We start from the raw sequence: 16,864 nt of genomic DNA, 5'->3' as shown, positions 1-16,864 counted from the left end.
TTTTGTATTATTTCTGGCTTTCCAAGTATACATTGAAGTGTTAATTAATATTAAGTATACATTACGGTGAAAATTAAATACAAAAAACAAAAAATTGATTTCTAATAAAGATCTGTTAAGAGTTGCAAAATTAAACGCTTCAAAATTAACGAATTAATAGATAACTAACTACACCTTGTTACAATCTTGGTACAACAATAATTTACGGAATAAATAACGGTCAATGATTATTTTGATAGTGACCAAATTCAACAATTATAATAGCTAAACATTATCCCGAGGAGGATGATATGATACAATCATATAATAATAATATAATATAACTGGAATATTAATATTTTAACCCAATAAAATCTCTAACGTCAAATAATAAGAGCTTAGTTTAATGTCAATGATGAACTCGGCAGATAGGTGTAGATTGCCAGACGGGTTGCAGGCACCGATTATGCGCAAAAATTGATTCTTTGCTTCTGTCCTGCGAAAATTTTAGAACACCATTAGCGAAAATGACAAACTTAATTTAATTAATATATAATTTTACTATTATTATAAATATATGCAAAACGTTCTATGTATTTAAACAAAAAAAAATCCCTAGAAATTAATCTAAATAAAAATTTATTAAAATAAGGGTTATGAAATGTATGTAGTGTGAATACAAAATGAAATTATAGAAGAATAGATTAAGATATATAAGCTCAATAAAATAATGTCTCAAAATATTAGTTATCTCATTGGTTTTTCATACAACGTTTAGCATATACGAAAAAAAATATGGCTGATATTATACATTACTTAGATTAAAAAGTATTTTGTACAGAATATATATTTTCTTAAAGGTTATTGCACATTGTCAACTATCGAACCAATAGAGATGTCGTGGATGCTTGGCAGGTGGTAAATAGTCTTATTCGATGTGGATCAAACAAATTCGAGTGCAACAACTTTCTTCACAGGTGATAGTAGCCAATGTGCGACAACTCTAATGCTGTGTTATATTGTTTTTGAAAACCAAGAATGAGGCATTTGTACATCGCTCACTCTTTATTTACCAAAAATGTATTTATAAAATTCGTAAGTATTTACCTACGTAATATGTTTTCGATTAATTAAAATCCAATTCTTATGTTAAAAAAGTATATTCTTATGTTATAGTTAAGTGTTAGATAATATTGTGCCTAATAGTATTTATTCCATTTACATAAATATACTTGGGATATTATCTACTTATATTTTCTAAATGCTATTTTAATTAAAATGACTAGCGTGGTATCTACAGTTTTCTCTCTACTGTTTTTAAATGTTTGCTACTTAATATTTCGAAGCATTTCATTGTATATTGGTTAAAGAGACACATCATACTGTCTTTAATGTTTACAAAGTTTATTGATTTTTAAATTGAAAAAAAATTCAAGTAGTATCTATTATTTAATGTATGAGAGTACGTTGTAAATAAAACATAGCTTCTTAAATGAAAGGGAATATTATAAGAATTTTTCAAAAAAGAAGTTTTTCAAATCGAGACCACCAACATTCGAAGTCCAAATTAAAAATAAATATTTGGACTTCGTGTTCGCTTCACTGACCGCACCAAATCTTTATATATATATTTCTTGTGCGCGTGTGTATGTCACTGAACACCTCCTAGACGACTGGACCGATTTGAATGAATTTTTTGGTATACGTTTGGGTGGCATCCTGGATGATTTAGATTTATAAATTAGCCCGACAGATGGCGCTGGGGTACGCTAGTATGTATATATTTTTATTACATCTACATTACTTTTTGTAACGTAGGTAATTGAAGTTGATTAAGTCATATGAATATAGTATAATATGATTCATGCAGCAATCATGCCTAGAATATATTAGTTTCTTTATGATAATAGTTAGCCAGTGCAGTGTAGAGTTGTAAAATATTTGCGTGGTTTGTTATGTGGACATACGTTTTACATTAAGTAAGGGAAAATGTAGAAATAAATTATTACAAAAATTACACGTAAAAATCAAATTTTATAGCACATTGCCCCATATTGGACGTGCGAGACGAGCGTAACGAAATTCGTTCAGTACTTTAAATGAAAATTACGATTACGGTATGAGTAAATGACGCTTTTATGTTGAAAATGTTGCCATACTCTTGATTGTCTATTTTCAAGCTATAAAACGCCTCATCGACGTGAGCGTAGGTATAGCGGACTTTTTAATTGAATAGATATAAACAAATTTCACAAATTGTATGTTTATCCAATTTCACAAAAGTTTCACCGATTTACGTTACGTTTGTTAAGATGAAACGTATTTATAGGGCAATGGGCAACAGGGCTGTGGCAATGTGCTATAAACTTATAATTACACCTAAATTATAAGAAGTTCGATCGAACGAGGTTCAGTTATGGGCCAATATAACGAAACTGAACAATCAAGTGACATATCTAACAAACCGGAGGGTTCAGGACGCGATTTCATTACAATATAAAATTCTGGCAATCTTTTTATCACGCTATTTTCCATAGATCCGATTGGTTGATTTTTGGACGTCTTCGCTTCAATCTCCCGTTTTTGAAACGCACAATGCTATGCAGCGAACACTAATGCGTGCCAGATCACACAGATGTTTAGGGCCTACTTCTGCCAATGAAGCAAACTTTTAAACGTCTTAACAAACCAATATTAATTTTCACCCTCAACAGTTTCTTCCTAGTAGACGCTCGAAAAATTAGGTAGGTACCTACACATTATGTCGGTCCGTTAGAGCTCGAGAGTTTATTGATTCGAGATGAATCGAAGAGTAATTTCAGAATTGCTATAAAGTTATTTAGGAGTCGAGTTTGGGTTTTACACATTTCGCTCTCATAAAACAGTAACTTCATAGTACCTCACAAAGACATATTTAATCCAATAAGGTTTCACTCGTAGGGTTTAAGTGTTATTTTTACTTGGATGGTAATCCAGAACTAATCTAAATCTAATACGTTCTTTAAATCATTCTTTTAATAATATGGAAGGGCGAACCAACAGACATGCAAAGATGCCTTATTTGGCAACGAACCTCTGAAATATATAATGTTTTCGAATTTTTGAAATGCATTTAATGCTTTGAGGAAAGCAGTTTCGAATAAAAGTTACCTATGGAAAGATCTGCAATCATGTAAACGTTGAAATTTACCACAAACTTGGTTAAAGTAAGAGCGAAAATTGAAATTTATCATCATCATCACATCAATCCATTACGGGCCCACTACAGGGCACGGGTCTCCTCCCACCATGAAAAGGGTCGAATTTAATTTACTAAGAAGAAAATATTTCCAGGAAAAGGCAATTGTCATACATATCAAATGTGAACGTTAGAACTTCCAGAAAGTTCAAGAATTCAAATTACAACAATATAGGTAAAAACCCAACTCCTTGGTTACTCGAACACCTATGGTACAAACTGGATGTCTTCCCACTCTGAAAAACCGAAACAATTTATGGAATTTTATATACATTAACTACCCTCAAACTATCAAATTCCTGTTATCGAAACTTTATTGTGAATAGCATAAAAGCTTACTCCAGATGATTGCATGCAAATTTGGTATGTACTTACTTCAATCGAGATACTGTGATCTACAATTTGTGTTCCCCTACGATTATATTTATATGGAAACAAGATGCTTTATCCACATGATAATTATTTACATGCAAATTTGGTAATCCAATAATAATCGAGTTTGTCATCGAGATCTACTTTTTGTAAACGAATAGTGCGACTGCGAATGCTGAATATCGACTCGTAAGAAGAAAGCGATAATGTCTTTACCTATGATGGCGAAATACTTTTATCTATTCGATGACGGTACAATGTTCTAACTATGGATGCTGTCTATGGAAACGCAGAGATTTATAGCGCGTCAAACCTGCCCCTTGGAACTGTTTAGAAGAATGTGTTATACACGTAGCCGGTCGCAATGAGGCCCAGCACGAGCAGGCACAGCATAATCATAATCTTCTTCTGCACAATGGACAAACACAACAGATATTAGTGACTAGAAAGGGCCGGCGAGCGGACGGACTCGGACCTTCTAGACGCTTCCAGGCGCGTCTAGAGAGAACAGTGCGTCGCTCGCTGAATCAACTGTTTACCTTTGAGCATTCGGCCGGCGAGCGTGCGATCTCCCCTTACATGAAGTAACTGGACACGTAGCCGACGACCATGAGGCCGAGTATGAGCAGGCACAGTAGGATCATGATCTTCTTCTGTGGTGCCGAGTGGCGGGCATGCAACAGTACTCTTTATACGCGTCCGCGACTGTCGCGTGGACATATCGCCTCGTACACAGTTTATGAATAAAAGAAAACAAAAAAAAAGGTAACGACGGACTTGGGGAATCTAGGTGGCGGGTGCGTCATTTGCCTTTCAATGAACAATAATAAAAGGTGGTAATAAAAAAAAATAAAATAAAATAAATAAATGTAATTCTTTCACTTTCTAAATCATATTATTTACATCTCGAGTAGTAATCATTCTGAAAACACAAAAAAATGTGAACAACTTAATAACGGCCCTTTGCAAAAGGGTTGCTTCAACGTACAACATGAAAACAATTAATACGAAACGTATTTTGCAAATAGGAAAACTAATTAAGTATACATTAATAATGATAATAAATAAGATTTTCATTATAATACGTGTAAGTGCTGAAGCTAAGATTACAATGTAAAGTCTATTTTTTGACTTGTCTTAATTATGTAAACAATATTTTTGTTACTTTTTAGTGTAAAGTTTATTTTCAATCTGTTATCAACATAATAAAAACACTTACATAAAGAAAATCTGTGGCTTTATTTATTTTTATTTTATCGCACTTGTTTTTTATATTTTTCAAACATACTTTACTTTTTTTGACAGACGATTGATTTTGACTGCTTTCTGAGTCCAATGCACTGGGTTTGATTCCCACAACTGGACAATGTTTGTGTGATGAACATAAATATTTTCCAGTGTCTGGGTGTTTATCTGTATATTATAAATGTTTATTTATATTATCCATAAAAAATATTCATCAGTTAACTTAGTACCCATAACACTACTAACGCTTACTTTGGGGCTAAATATAATTTACACTAATAAGTAATGAAATAATTGTTTTCATTATAAGACAAGCTAAAAAAGTGGAGTCTACAGATATTGCTAGTACAATTGAATCTTTAATTCTTGCACATTAGTTTACTTAAATTCAATCACAGTTGATAAACATTAAATAGGTTATTAAATAATTTACTAATTATTTATATATAATTAATATTACACGAAGTGTGCGCTTCCGTTTTTAAATATATTTGATAATATAGGACATAAGCTTAAGAAATGCTAATATTAAATGCACTTATCTTTATATAACAGCAATAAGTTATCTTTTAATAATTTTATACAGTCGTTATTCGAAAATGCAAAGAATCTGAAATGTACAGCTATTAGCGATTTATTCATAGAGTCAACCACAGCATAATTTGAATATCCTATAGTATTATTTAAGCAATATCATAAACATTGCTGTTGCCAACGTCTTAATACAAAATTTGAAATCATCGAATACTTGTTTTAGTTATGAGAATAATAGCTGCTATCGCACGCATTAAATTTATATATATGATCACATAGGATTTAAATGTCACTACGCATTCTCAAAACTATCATATGTACTTTAGTATATACATTATATTCAGACTTAAATTTGTCAAGATCGTTTCTGTTGTTGACATGTACATTTCATATAGGGTTTTTTCTAACTCTGCTGTGGTCAAACACATATTGTTCAAGTATTATTTAACGTAAATTGTAAGTACACTGTGAACAGATCTGTTATATTTTAGTGGCAGCTTTGATATTAAACTTTATAGTTTTTCCTAATAAAAATAAATAACATTTGTAATGAAATGATCAAAATGACATTCGTTATAGAACGTTAGAGCAGGTATATTATTTATCTTAGATTAATGATTGGAATCCGCTGCTCTAGGACTACATCTAGATTTTTCTGCTGCTGGAAAATGTATTTTAATAAGTCGCAGTTAGGTTTAATATTATCTACCTTAATAAATACATACATTCAAAAAAACCCATCTCGAGTACGCCAACTTTGGCGTAGTATTTGTTGCCACGTTTTACTTGTATATCGGCGGTATCTAAATGAGAGCAGTGAAGGCCAGTCATTAATCTAAATATATTATACTTACTTGTTGTTCAAAATAAATACAAAAGTGTAGCTTTTACATGCCTTGCTTAATATATCAATCTATAACGAAACATTTATAAGTCTAGTTAACAGAAACATATACTTAAATCTATATACACGTGAATACTGGTTTAATTTATCCGTAGATAGCAATATCTACGCCATTTTGTTATGGTGGTGAATCTGAAGAAATTGATTGTTCATTGTTTGTTGTTTCATCAATTGAAATATGTCAATTGTTCATAATCGCGCGTGAACTTAACGTAGGTACTTGACGTGTTTTTGTAGGGAGTAAAGTACCTACGATGCAACAATGTAATTCCGAGAATACTTCGAAACAGTCTTTCCTTTTGTTTACATGTTTACGATTTTCGAATAAAGAATGTTCTAGGCCTCTTGAGCTATACAAATAGCGTGTGCCGGACACGCCAGAGTGCACTAATCACATAATAACAACAACACAGCGTCATCGCCGGCGAACATGACGTCCCAGATATCTTACGTCATCCGGACGTGGGCCCAATCTGCGGCCACGGGGTCGTACGGACTAATCACCGTCCGATCAGTCCACCAAGCTCCGACGTTCGCCGAGTCTCGCAGGAGACGTCCCTAGGTAGACGTCACCCCGATATTCCTCGAGCCCTGGCGCTCAAACCCTTTTATCAGGCGATGCTTCGCGCTCGCCCTACCGGACCCATCGGTGACGCTGTTGAAATCCATAAGGCTACTAAAATTTCGAATCCTCACACGCCAGAGTTAGTCGTACTCTGAGAACGTAGTGAAGTGACATCGAAGTGTGAACTTTAGTGAAACAATTGTTTGAAATATAGTGACATCGGCAACTATAAGTTCTTTGTACTGCATAGAGACAACAGTCATAAACTATTCTTATTCCAAATAAATGAACCCTAGCACGTAACAATATTAACAAAACAGTCTAGAATCAGGTAGTCTGAGTGGTTTAGATATATATACGTGTTGTGCTTTATAATATAAATTGATAACAGTCAATGAGTTATCTCAAAACCATTTAAATTTTATAGTAACCTGAATTTAAACAATTAATAATAAATAAGCGAATAATAAATTGTTCTCTTGAGGAGGGATATAAACTATAATAAACAATTAATCTTATGGCAAAGCTTAAACATTATTATATACATCTCCAATAACAGTTAGAAAATAATTCAATAATATTTTTAATTTTGTGATAGGTACGCGTTCTATTCAATCGTCTAAGAAAATAATAATAAAAATTAACTACCGCATGATAGGTACCGTAGATACATTATTAATTTCCTGATATTTATAAGTTACAATCACTTGTTTTTATTCTTTTAAAGTAATTTTAACAGTGTTAATTATATTTGTAGCCTTATTTATATTAAGAAAGGTAAGTATATACAAAAATTGTAAAGACCAGTTAGTTACAAATCTTACTGGCAAAACCAGGTACATAATATTTACACAAAAGTACACTAAAACAGTAAATATCCTAAAGCACAATATCTTTATTGCACTTTTCACATATTGTCTTCGATCTACAGATAGTAGAATTTATATGAGTCAGGACCAAATTTATTTATCACTAGGCGTTGCCCGCGTTCTTCGACCGCGTTTATAACGGTTTTTTACAAATCCCGTGGAAATTTTTTATATAAAAAGCTAGGCTATGTTACTCTCCGTCCTTTCAACTAACATCATGTTGATTGATTGCTTGTTTAGGGCGTAAAGTAAGGAAAAACGAACAAACTAACACAGGTTCGCATTAATAATATTAGTAAGGATTGCCCAACGGAAATATCAACAAAATGAATCTTGAAATCTAATATGGTGCTTCTTATTTACATCGCTTGAAGCAGTATTATTTTAATATTGATGACACTCTCATTATTTGTTTTTTTATACCACTACAAGTTAGATGTTGACTGTAATTTCACCTGATGGTAAGTGATTATGCATTCTAAGATGGTAGTGGGTAACCACCAGTGGGTATCCCACCCCAATCGTTAACGATACCATAACGGAAGACGAAATCGCTTGGCGGCATTTCTTTGTCCAACCAAATCAGACCAAAGAAAATTCGGAAATTGTTAATTTTCAAATAGTCCCTTGCCGGGAATCGAACCCGAGACCTCTTTTGCGCTCAGCGAGGTCGTAAAAATTATAATCCTAATTTTCGGGACGAAAAGGATGTCATATAAAACTGTCATAATTAAATAATACTGGTTTAAGCAATGATTGTGGGGCCCCCAGAAATATCAAATCAACCATACATCTAATTAATTTGACTTTTATACTATTTATAAGATTGCGTATATTTTACCATAAATATTTGGTCCTGAAGCATTTATTAAATAGATACAATATTCATAGACGGCTGTGCTGTTAATGTCATATATCTTTTTTAAATGACTGTGAGATTGTGATAACAAAAAAAAAACAGGCTATATTAGTAGTGGGCTCTGATTAGGGACCGTTTGGAACCCTCCTAGCTTTAGGTTTAAGTTAACGAACATAGTTATCACCAACACCTCACAGTTATGTAATATTAAATATATGAACGCTTCTTAAGTATCTGTAGTAGGTCTACATGAATAAGAATTTATGAATTTGAATTTAGAAATTGATGAAATTTAATGTTATTATTTTTTACCTAATTTTTCATAGAAAAATATTCAGTTATTCAATTTAGATAGTACATTGGAGTACAACGGAATTGGCACCAATGAGTTTGCATTTAAAGTCTAAGAATTATAAAGAATGAAAAATAATTATTGATATAATTAAAATAAAATCCGATTAAGTGCCACCTTAGATTAAAATGGTACAGAGGCCCAGCACAGCCAAATCCATGACAAAGTTTTGTGACACCGTGCGCTCATGACGTCACGCATCCTTGTGCGATACAAAAATTAATAGCAGGCAATACTAACAAATCACTGCATTAACGTATTATACAAGGCCTTTGACAAATGGATACTAGGCAAATTAAAAACAAAAAATGCTAGGTTTAAAAAAAACAATCGAGTAGGTATGGCTCAGGCATGAAGGTCCTTACGATGTTTTCCTTCAACGCTAAAGCAAGTTATACTGAATGGCTTTCAACGCACACAACTTCGAAAAAATATGGTAAATATTATTTAACAGCTGTTAGCGTGTATTTATTAATGAAAACTTTATACAGTTATTCCTCTTAAAGCATTGATCTCAGGACAAAGTAGCGGAAAGTTATTTCATTATTATTATGTATTTATTTATTACAATAAATACTTTTATACTCCATCGGCATAGTACCCACTTTCCAAAAGCCTTGTATACTCTCGAACACTTATAGCTAGTGATAAGGTTTATCGTTACAAATATCAGTTTGTGCACCATACATCGTATGTGACGCCCGATGACGCCACTGGCCTCCCCGCGTCGCTTACTTCAGAACGACCGCAAGCACTATTATTAATATAACCAGCGTAACTGACAGGCATATTATGAGGAAGATTTTTTTCTGTAATGACAAAGAAAAACAAAAACAAAATAAAATCACTGTAATGAATCTAAATTATATACCTACATAAAAAAAAGCTCTACCTGACTAGAATAATCATCATCGCTTTCTTGATTTCACTAGCGAGCTAATTAATGCGGCTGTGTACAATCAGAACTTAGTAAGCGACATAATTAGTACGAAAAGTTGAAACTCCTATAAATTATATAAAAATCTTCTCATTCTTAGAAGTTTTTGATGAATTTATCAGTTTTATTTTATTTTGATATATCTATTTAATTTATATTTATAAATAGCCAATGCTATTTAGGCGGAAGACGGGACATATGTTATCGATCTCATCAAGCAATGAAAATTGGCAATAAGTTATTTCTTGATCATTATTACAAAATGACTTATTTCACTAACAATTATTTGAGAAAAGCCTCCATGGATTATTCTCAAGAAAAGGTGCCTTCCAGTGATAATATATTACCTTGGATGATTGCTGTTGACGGTATAGGCTAATTTGTCACAATATGTCGCTTACAAGGTTCTGATATAAAACAGCCGTGATAATGGGATGCTCTTTAATTACTTCTTATCATCTGCAATCTACATATACTTAAAGGTACTTCAAATTATATTCTTGCATTCAATCGGTACTTTAATATTATAATAACTGGTGCATTGATAAAATTCCAACAGATAAAATAATACCATTTTTATTACGTTACTAATTGTTAGTATAATGTTATCAAAAGTTCGCTTTGGAACAGTTTGAATTAAGTACTGCAACCACAACAAAAGATAATATTCATTACATGAACATTTTTTAATACTACTGTTATTATTAAAATTTCAACTATTATAGTTTGTTATGTTATTACGATAAAATCATACAAAAATACATTACACATTTAAAAAAAACATTCACAAGCTGGGTGCGGTGTAGAGACAGAAGTTATTGATTTTGAATGTAAATGTTACAGTATTCCTTATGACACTGTTCCGTCTATTGTGATGAGAGAGACTAAGTCTTTTACTTCCTATTAAAAAGATTCGATCCTTCCAGAGTAATCCTTGTAATCGTTAAGCATGAAGTTATAAATACCAATAAAAAAGGTTAACTTCAGTAATATTATTCTTTTAATCTCAGGCCTCAAAAACTGACTTATCGCCTTCATAGTACATTTATTTTTATTTACTGTGTTAACAGGAGATGTACTAGAAAATAATGACCATTAAATTTCAGCCTAAGAGCTAAAGCTCTATTAATATGTATATAATCGATTGTACAATAAGGCGTGAGTCCTGTTAAAAAGGACTCTTCTCCTTTATGAGACACACAAAATTTTTAGGGTAGGTAATGCTTTTGTGCTTGTATGAAGTGCACGCCACTGCACATAATTAAGAACAAACAAAAACCGTGTACACGACTTATTAGTCGAAGGTATGAAGCCATCAAACCCCACTCCACTTTATTGGTTTCTCGAACAAACGGTTAGGAATTGTATACCATTTAGCAGAGGATAGAAATGATTTTACCTCTTATTTTTAAAGTGTTCGTCATAAAATGGGAAAATGGGAAAAAAATTGTGACCTACCATAATTGCGACCGCGGGTGTAAAGTAAGACGTGCTCGTGGCGTTTTCACTGTGTTTGGACACAATGCACTGAATAAAATAATGATACAATAATGTTTTGGGTCTGGAGTTATAAAGTCTGAGTGTAATTATTAAAAAATCGAACGTTTACTCAGCATTTAAAAGTCGAACGAATATTTGTTTGATGTGATATAACTATATGACTTTGATATAATTGTTCTTGGAATCAGCGAGCAGAGAATTTTCTGCATGGTTGCTTATTGAAATCCAAAAGAGATTGTTAAGTTAAAAACTTAAAATAGCATACATTTTGTATTTTGTCAGTACAGCAGTTTCGATTAATCTGAAAGAAGGTTGTCAAAATAATGCTTAAATTTCCAAGCATGTTTGGGAAAAAGATCTTTGCGTACTTCGATGTATCCGATAAAGGGACTCGAGCCTCTTTCATCACAAGTTACGCCCCAGGCTCTGTATGTTTCTTGCTTAGTATACCGAAGCGTACAAATAACGTCCACATACCAAATAACAAAACAACCAAAGCGCAAAAGCAGAACATTTAACAAATTTTCTAGAAACGCTTCGACCTTAAGCAATTTATACATGGCGGAATCGATAAAATTACCGCGGGCACTAATTTATCGTCTACCAATTTGGAATATCCGTCCATCTAGCACGCAGTTTTCCAGACCCGATTTCCACCACGGTAGTCAATATCCAGAGAGTTTTTAAAACTAAGCGAGTAATTTTATAGTGCGTGCGCAAACACAGGTCTCTATGCCCTCACTCTCATAGTCCGACGGCCAGTGGCGTGCACAGGGTTTCTGACCAGGGTATGCATAAAGCAGGTACATGGCACAAAATAGAAAAATTCCCCTCCAATACGAGTTATATAAACTAATTTGGGTATGCAGGGCTTTTGTGCATGTATGAAGTGTACGCCACTGCCGACGGCACGATAGCTCCGACACGACTGGAGAGAGATCTGGCGCCCGACTGACAGCTTATCGTGCTCTCCGAGGGACGGGGGTGAATCACCGCCAACATCGAAACTCTGGGCTAGTCCTAAGTATTTCTTGACCGAAAAGCTCCAATACCATTCGTAGGTCTGATCCGGGGATCGAACGCAAGACTTCGTGATCTGCAGACGAACATGCTCACCACTAGACCAACGAGGAGAGTACGTCCATCTATCAGTCAGTTAGTAACCATATTCTTGAAAAGGTTTGGTTTTTTTTTACACTATTTATTAAAGGCAAATAGTTAATATACAACTCGTAACGAAATAATATTCAAGAATGCATAAGTATATTTCATAAGGAATCACCCCGCAATAATATTAAATCATTTTTTTTTTCTCCATAAGTAAACATACTCAGTGTTTACTTATGACAACCCTATTGAAGATAGAAGACCGACACGCGCACAGCACCTACGCTACGCGACGCGTACCTAATAAAGTGACAAAAGTCACAATTTTTCATATGATGCAATATTAAAATTAGGGCTGTACCTGATTTCTTCCAGTAAAATCTATGGCAGTGGTTAACTCAAAAACTATTAGGTTTTCGGTTTCACATATATGTAGATAATAAGTCTCAGATACAGTACATAATGCACCTCTAAAGCCTTTGAAATATTATTTCGGTTTTCTTTTACACGTTGTATAAGTATTGTAATTGGTATCCCAGTGAAAAGTTATTTATAAAAATACGATTTTACTGACCGACTTAATTTTCATACCACTTTCAAGTTAAGTTAAGTAATTTATAACTCATATTGAGAAATTAATGGTCTTCGGATATTCGTCGTTTCCACCTTGTATATGTATTATTTAGTTAAAATGCAGTCTAGTTATCGGACCGTGCATTAATTTATCATGCTTAAAAAAATAAATAACAATAGTGTGCACGTAGCAGTTTTTAAAATAAATTAATAGATATTAGCTATTTATAAATAAATCTGTATTTAGAGTAGTTGTATAGAGTAGCTGGATGATAATAATGATGATATCATTAATCATGCATAAATTAGAGACATAAAGTCAATAAAATTATACAAAGATATAAAAGTTAAAATCGATAAAATATTAATAGCATATTTTAATAATGGTAATTATTAAATTAATTAATTATCTTGTTATATCCCGGTGCCAGAAACCTTGGTAACGTTCGAAGTGTCCACCAAATGTGTTTGAGAAGCTCCATTAGAGTATAGGAGGGATGAAAGGCGTCAGTTTTATTACCTTTCTCGCTTTAGTAGCCCATTTGTAAGCCGAAACGAGCTCGCTCTCGCCAGTTTCTACGTAGTCTTTAGCCGTGGTCACTTGGTGCTCGATGCGATCTATTAGTTCACCCTGCTCGCGCTAAGGTCAGTGGCGCTGGGAGGAAATGGGACGCACGACCAAACTTTGCATACGGTCGATTGGTTCATACAGTTTATACGACCCAGTGAGTATGTTACAGGAACCGACCGAAGTACTAATCGGAAAGGTTAAGAGAGTTAGATATGAAAACTGTAAATAGATTCCCAAAAGATGATAAATACACAAGTGATTTACAATAAGACAATGCCTTAATTAAATACAGATTTTTTTTTAGTACAACAGCTGTTTTTAGAATAACGTGTTAAAATAAAAATACATATTGTAATATAAATTATTAATAGGAAGGTTAAGTATTTGTTATATAACACATAGCACCCATATACAGAAGGCAAATAACGCACACATCAAATGAAAGACAAATTAGTGATACACAAAGTCAAATAATGAGATTAGATTAAGAAGCCCACTCCCATCGATTGTTAGTCCGAGTTACATGAACAGTTAGAAATACAACAATGAAAGCCAATTTGTAGATGCATAATGTGTGTAAAGGTTAAAATGAAAACGAAAAAAAAAAAAAAGGTGTGAACCAATCACCGAATCGCCGTCGCAAAACAAAATGCATGATTGAAATTTGAACCGTTCACAATGAAAAAAAAAGGAGGGAAGCTAGGAAACGAGAACGGGGCATGGGGGATTCGGGACGAGGAAAAACAAAACAAAAACGCATTAGAAACGAATGAACCGACACATGTAATAAAAACTCACCCGTCGAGCTTTGCTCTGATATTTTAGGGCCTTCTTTGTATCTTGTGTTGCAGTTTGGACATAGTCCACAGCGTGTTCTACATGATACTCAATGCGGTCGATCATCTCACCCTGTATCCATAGGGAGTATGTTTAGACAATACTATCGTGAAAAAACAGGACATAAAATGCTCCTAAATTTAGACACATCATTTCTTCACCTCACCCATAAGCGGTCCACTACAGAACACGGGTCTCTCAGTATGAGAAGGACTTAGGTCGTAGTCCAACCACATTGGCCGAGTGCGGATTGGTAGACTTCAGATGCCTTTGGTAACTCACTTATATACAACTCTCAGGCATGCCAGTTTCCCCAAGATGTTTTCCTTCTCAGTTAAAAAAAAGTTATATTTAATTGCATTAAGAACGCAGATAGATCTGACAAGTGGGAGGTTCGTGCCGGGGATCGAACTCGGCCCCCCGAAAGTGTGGCCGACGCCCTAAGCACTAGGCTATCGCAGCTTCAAATTTAGACACACGGATCAATAAACAAATGGTTATTGCAAGCGAGTGTTTTTCGTGAAGACACCTTTGAAGCTTAAAAATTGTAGTAGCTACACTCAAAGTTGATATAAATAAAATGCAATGAATTTAATTTTCATAAAAATTATTGAATACAATAAATCCACGTTATATTCTTTCAAATCGATAACCGAATTTGTAGCATCTCAATTTCATGACAGACAGTTTATCGTTGCAGACCAGAAGAATTCCGAAAATATTGATCCCAAATGTCTACATTGTCTTCTTAGACAGTTTTAACGTATCAACGTATCATACAATAATCCAGGGCTGTGGCCTATGAATTAATTAATAACTTTAGTTAAGGAAAGGTTAGCAATAATACTACACATTATTAATATTTAATATCAGAAATATAACCGGAAAATAAATCAGGAATAATATCAGGAATTGAATCCTCTTGATATCAAAAAATTGAATCGCAAGTAGGGCAGTATATTCTACAGGGGTTCCGTTAATCCAGTATAAGTGCAAGACTCTTAAAATACAGTATACGGTAAGAAAATGATTATTGTTTTTGACCTGACTTTCGACGAGCATCGCCATGTCCATGAACATGTCGTGCAACTCGCGGATGGACGTTTCTAGTTTGATGATGTCGGCGTGCCGCGCTTCGATATCCGCCAGGGTTTGCTTCGCCTGTTGCGTCTCCATGATGATCTGGAAATAGTTTGAATAAAATAAGTACGGGTGACTGAATTATAAGACAAACAGCTTATAATAATTTTGTTTTTGTTCTAGAATTGCTCATTTGTGATTCTTACAAATCCCACCGAAGCCGGAGATTAGTAAAATAGAGTTAGATTAGTGTTCTACCACCCTTTTTTCTGCCGCTAACCAGCATTGTTGCATAGTATATTTTACAGGCATGGTACATGTACCATGCCTGTAAAATATATGCCTCATGAGGCTTAACACCTACGCCTCAGTTTGCTGGACACAGGGCGGCACGTTGCAGGACGTGTTCTTAGCATGACCTACGAAGTGTTCATCTCTTCATAGGCGACACTATGTTTTACACAGGTGGGCCATGCTTGGAACAAACAAATAAACTGTTAAATGTCCAGTCCTGTCCACTGAGATCCGGCCTACAGACCGCGGGCGCCTGGCGGGGGACCGTGAGTGTATCACACGTTGCGCGAACAGTGCACTTAATACACACACACCATAAACAAACATACAGGCAATTCAACGTATTAATAATATTATTATGGATTACATAGTTATCGTAAAACTGATGATTTTAAATAAAACACCATCTGTATACTGTGGGGCATATTTTGTTCAACCAAAAACGTTTTAGGTTTGTTAACAAGACTCACAAGTTCATATTGTTTACTCTATTAAGAAGTTATATAAGATATCTAGTAAGTGCAGGCTCTTAGATACTTTCCGATTTGTGTCGCATATCAAAGCCCACGGGGACTGTTGAACTCAGTAGATAGCTCTGAGTGCTCTTAACTATACCAAATCTTTTTAAACATTAAATTGTCTACAAACTGTACATTATTGGTGAAAGAGTATAGCTCGGTCGTCTCATGAAATATTCTTGTAATTTTAAGAATCAGGAGTCAGGACTTATAGGCAATAGGCAGAGTTATTTACTTAGATTTAGAGTTAGCGCTTATAGGAGTCATTTTCTGAAGAAAAAAAAAAAAAAAAAAAAAAAAAATGTAACATTTTCCGAGTTATACATTTTTTATGGTCTAATGATAAGTGAATTTAATCTATGATTTACGTACTTTTTTCATTCCCAATACTTTAAATGAAGTATAATTAGATGATGCGCCGTGTGGTCACGGCAGAAATGAATACATTTGTCACCACCCCTTCTCTTCCCGCAGGTGTCGTACGAGGCGACTAAGGGAATATATCAGAGAACGTGCAGCAGCGTTCCCTG

General features: G+C 34.0%; 1 protein-coding gene across 5 annotated transcripts in view; it reads right to left on the bottom strand.

Moving 5' to 3' along the window:
- Window positions 1-248: 248 nt before the first annotated feature.
- The window catches only part of LOC120624499 (syntaxin-1A), a 95,462-nt gene continuing 78,846 nt past the window's right edge, over window positions 249-16,864 (bottom strand). Inside the window, exons 6-9 of one of the 5 annotated variants that reach the window (XM_039891085.1) lie at window positions 15,487-15,624; window positions 14,404-14,514; window positions 4,129-4,242; window positions 249-475 (exon numbers count right to left, since the gene is read on the bottom strand). In XM_039891085.1, the coding sequence (XP_039747019.1) occupies window positions 4,165-4,242; window positions 14,404-14,514; window positions 15,487-15,624 (327 nt within the window). In that variant the 3' untranslated portion in view covers window positions 249-475; window positions 4,129-4,164. Of the gene's footprint in view, window positions 476-3,902; window positions 3,998-4,128; window positions 4,243-5,016; window positions 9,727-13,554; window positions 13,790-14,403; window positions 14,515-15,486; window positions 15,625-16,864 lie in introns of those variants that run through there. The other 4 variants (XM_039891083.1, XM_039891082.1, XM_039891084.1 and 1 more) reach the window with 4 other exon arrangements.

This window comes from Pararge aegeria, chromosome 6 (genome assembly GCF_905163445.1).
Source record: "Pararge aegeria chromosome 6, ilParAegt1.1, whole genome shotgun sequence".
Classification (NCBI taxonomy): domain Eukaryota; kingdom Metazoa; phylum Arthropoda; class Insecta; order Lepidoptera; family Nymphalidae; genus Pararge; species Pararge aegeria.
Note: the sequence above shows the minus strand (reverse complement) of the source record. Positions and strands in the feature narration are given on the sequence as shown.